The sequence below is a fragment of the Mobula birostris genome, chromosome 20 (genome assembly GCF_030028105.1).
Source record: "Mobula birostris isolate sMobBir1 chromosome 20, sMobBir1.hap1, whole genome shotgun sequence".
In the NCBI taxonomy this organism is placed as follows: Eukaryota; Metazoa; Chordata; class Chondrichthyes; order Myliobatiformes; family Myliobatidae; genus Mobula; species Mobula birostris.
The window spans coordinates 65,038,983-65,042,255 of record NC_092389.1 but is presented as its reverse complement, the minus strand read 5'-3'; the positions used below and the strand labels follow the sequence as shown (position 1 = coordinate 65,042,255).

Sequence of the window (3,273 nt, the reverse complement as noted above, 5' to 3'; positions counted from 1 at the left end):
AGCTTGAAGACAGTGTGTGAGGGAGGATAGACAGGCGGTAGAGAAGGGACGCGCTCACACCGACGGTTTGAGACTTGTCTATTTTAACGCGAGGGATGAGCTTAGAGCGTGGATCAGTACTTGCAGCTATGATGCGGTTTCCAATCCAGAGACTTGGATGGCTCTGGGACAGGAATGGTTACTTCAAGTGCCGGGTTTAGGTGTTTCAGAAAGGACAGGGAGGGAGGCAAATGAAGTGGGGGCGTGTTAGTGTTGATCAGAGATAGTTTCACGGCTGCAGAAAAGGTGGACGTCATGGAGGGATTGTCTACGGAAACTCTATCGGTGGAGGTTAGGAATAGGAAGGGGTCAATAACTCTACTGGGTGTTTTATAGGCCGCCCAATCGTAATAGGGATGTCCAGCAGTAGATAGGGAAACAGATTCTGGAAAGGTGTAATAATAACAGAGTTGTCGTGGTGGGAGATTTTAATTTCCTAAATATCGATTGGCATCTCCCTAGAGCAAGGGGTTTAGATGCGGTGCAGTTTGTTAGTTGTGTTCAGGAATGTAGACAATCCAACAAGAGGAGAACCAATACTTCATTTGGTATTTTGGTATTGGGAAATGAACCTGGTCAGGTGTCACATCTCTCAGTGGAAGAGCATTTTGCAGATAGTGATCATAATTCTATTTCCTTTACAACAGCATTGGAGAGAAATTGGAACAGACGAGTTAGAAAAGCGTTTAATTGGAGTAAGGGGAATTATGAGGTTATCAGGCAGGAACTTGGAGCTTAAATTGGGAACAAATGTTCTCAGGGAAAGTTACGGAGCAAATGTGGCAAATGTTCAGGGAATATTTGCGTGGAGTTTTGCAGGCTGCAGTAACTCTAGTCAAGAAGCAAAGGAAAGCTTACGAAAGGTTCAGCGAGCTTGGTAATGTTAGAGATCTTGTACATTATAAGGCTAACAGGAAGGAGCTTAAGAAGGAAATTAAGGGAGCCAGAAGGGACCACGAGAAGGCCTTGGCGGGCAGGATTAAGAAAAACGCTGAAGCATAAGAGATGGACCAGAGCTCTTAAAGATAGCGGAATCAAAGGTTATGGGGATAAGGCAGAAACTGAATACTGATTGTGGATGATCAGCCATGATCACAGTGAATGGCGGTGCTGGCTCGAAGGGCCGAATGGCCCACTCCTGCACCTATTGTCTATTGTCTATTCTACAAGTACGTGAAAGGCAAGAGGATAAGACGTGAAAGAATAGAACCTATCAAGTGTGACAGTGGGAAAGTGTGTATGGAACCGGCGGAAATAGCAGACATACTGAATGAATACTTTACTTCAGTATTCACTATTGAAAAGGATCATGGTGATTGACGTGATGACTTGCAGCGGACTGAAAAGCTTGAGCATGGTAGATATTTAAAGAGAGGATGTGCTGGAGTTTTGGGGAAGCATCAAGTTGGATTAGTTGCCGGGACCGCATAAGATGTTCCCCAAGCTGCTGTGGAAGTCGAGGGAGGAGATTGCTGAGCCTCTGGCGATGATCTTTGAATCATCAGTGGGGACCGGAGAGGTTCCAGAGGATTGAAGGGTTGCGGATGTTGTTCCCTTATTCAAGAAAGGGAGTAGAGATATCCCAGGAAATTGTATACCGGTGAGGCTTACTACAGTGGTTGGTAAGTTGATGGAGAAGATCCTGAGAGGCAGGATTTATGGACATTTGGAGAGGTATAATATGGCTTTGTCAAGGGCAGGTCATGCCTTACGATCCTGATTGAATTTTTTGAGAACGTGACTGATCACATTGATGAAGGAAGAGCAGTAGATGTAGTGTATATGGATTTCAGCATGGCATTTGATAAGTTACCCCATGCAAGGCTTATTGTGAACTTAGGGAGGCATGGGATTCAAGGGGATATTGTTTTGTGGATCCAGAACTAGCTTGCTCACAGAAGGCAAAGAGTGATTGTAGACTGGTCATATTCTGCGCGGAGGTTGCTGACCAGTGGTGTGCCTCAGTGAACAGTTCTGGGACCCTTACTCTTCGTGATTTTTATAAATGACCTGGATCAGGAAGTGGAGGGATGGGTTAATAAGTTTGCTGATGACACAAAGGTTGGTGGTGTTGTGGATAGTGTGGAGGGTTGTCAGTAGTTAAAGCGGAACATTGATAGGATGAAAAACTGGGCTGAGAAGTGGCAGCTGGAGTTCAACCCAGATAAGTGTGAAGTGCTTCATTTTGATAGTTCAAATATGATGGCAGAATATAGTTTTAATGGCAAGGCTCTTGAGCGTGTGCAGGGTCAGAGGGCTCTTGGGGTCCGAATCCATAGGACGCTCAAAGCAGCTGCGCAGGTTGACTGTAGTTAAGAAGGCACATTTGTGAGTCTGGGAGAGCGGGGCAGCCATTTTCACGAGACCCTCTCTATCTCTTTCCCCCTCGCCTTCCCAACCACCCACCCGGCAACACGAGCATCTCTGGCCACACGACGGCATCGTTCTCTCCCCGCGGCCTCCATGTTTGGCGAGCAAGAAGCCGAGTTTGGATCGTTACGTCTTTCGTGTCCGGAGCCGGGAAACTGTGCGCTGGCCGCTGAGCGTCCGCCCCACTGAAGCCCGGCCTTGTTCTTGAGGCTGACAAGACAGCGGGTTTACCTTTGTGTCGCAGGTTCTGGGCATAGACCTCAACAATTGGCAGCCTTTGAAAAATTATTGCACTAGAACATCTCTTAATCCCCCTGGCACATTATTTAGATGTAAAATGTGGACGGCAGTAAAGTGTGTTTGACTTCACCAGGTGTGTACTTGTTAAAGGCTGCTGAATGTCACACAGTACAAAATACAATTCGTGGAGCTGGCTGAAGTGAAAGCCCACCGATTGTGAACATGCTGTGTTGAACTGAGTCTGCGACAATTACTCCGGCGCTAAATTGCAACGAGAAGAAAAACAAAATGTCTCCTCGAACGCCATTACCTGCGGTGAATGACCGCGAAACAGAACATCACACTTCACATATAGATGGCCGTTCAGAAGTTCCTTCTCGGTCAGCCCGACCTGGGGGAGCACGATGCTGTAATTCGATTACCTGTTGTGCTGATGAACAGGCACACATAGGAAATTATAGGCTTTTGAAAAGTATAGGCAAGGGAAACTTTGCCAAGGTAAAGCTGGCTAGACACATCCTCACTGGAAGAGAGGTTGCAATAAAAATTATCCACAAAACACAGCTAAATCCTACAAGTTTGCAAAAGACATTTCTACCATTTCTTCTCCAGTCTATCACATAA

At 46.3% G+C, this 3,273-nt stretch overlaps 1 protein-coding gene across 1 annotated transcript; it reads left to right on the top strand.

The window, feature by feature from the left end:
• The first annotated feature begins 2,937 nt into the window (after positions 1 to 2,937).
• Positions 2,938 to 3,273, top strand: LOC140185359 (MAP/microtubule affinity-regulating kinase 3-like). Its single transcript, XM_072238743.1, has one exon. The coding sequence runs from the start codon at positions 2,938 to 2,940 to the stop codon at positions 3,271 to 3,273; it is 336 nt and encodes a 111-aa protein (XP_072094844.1).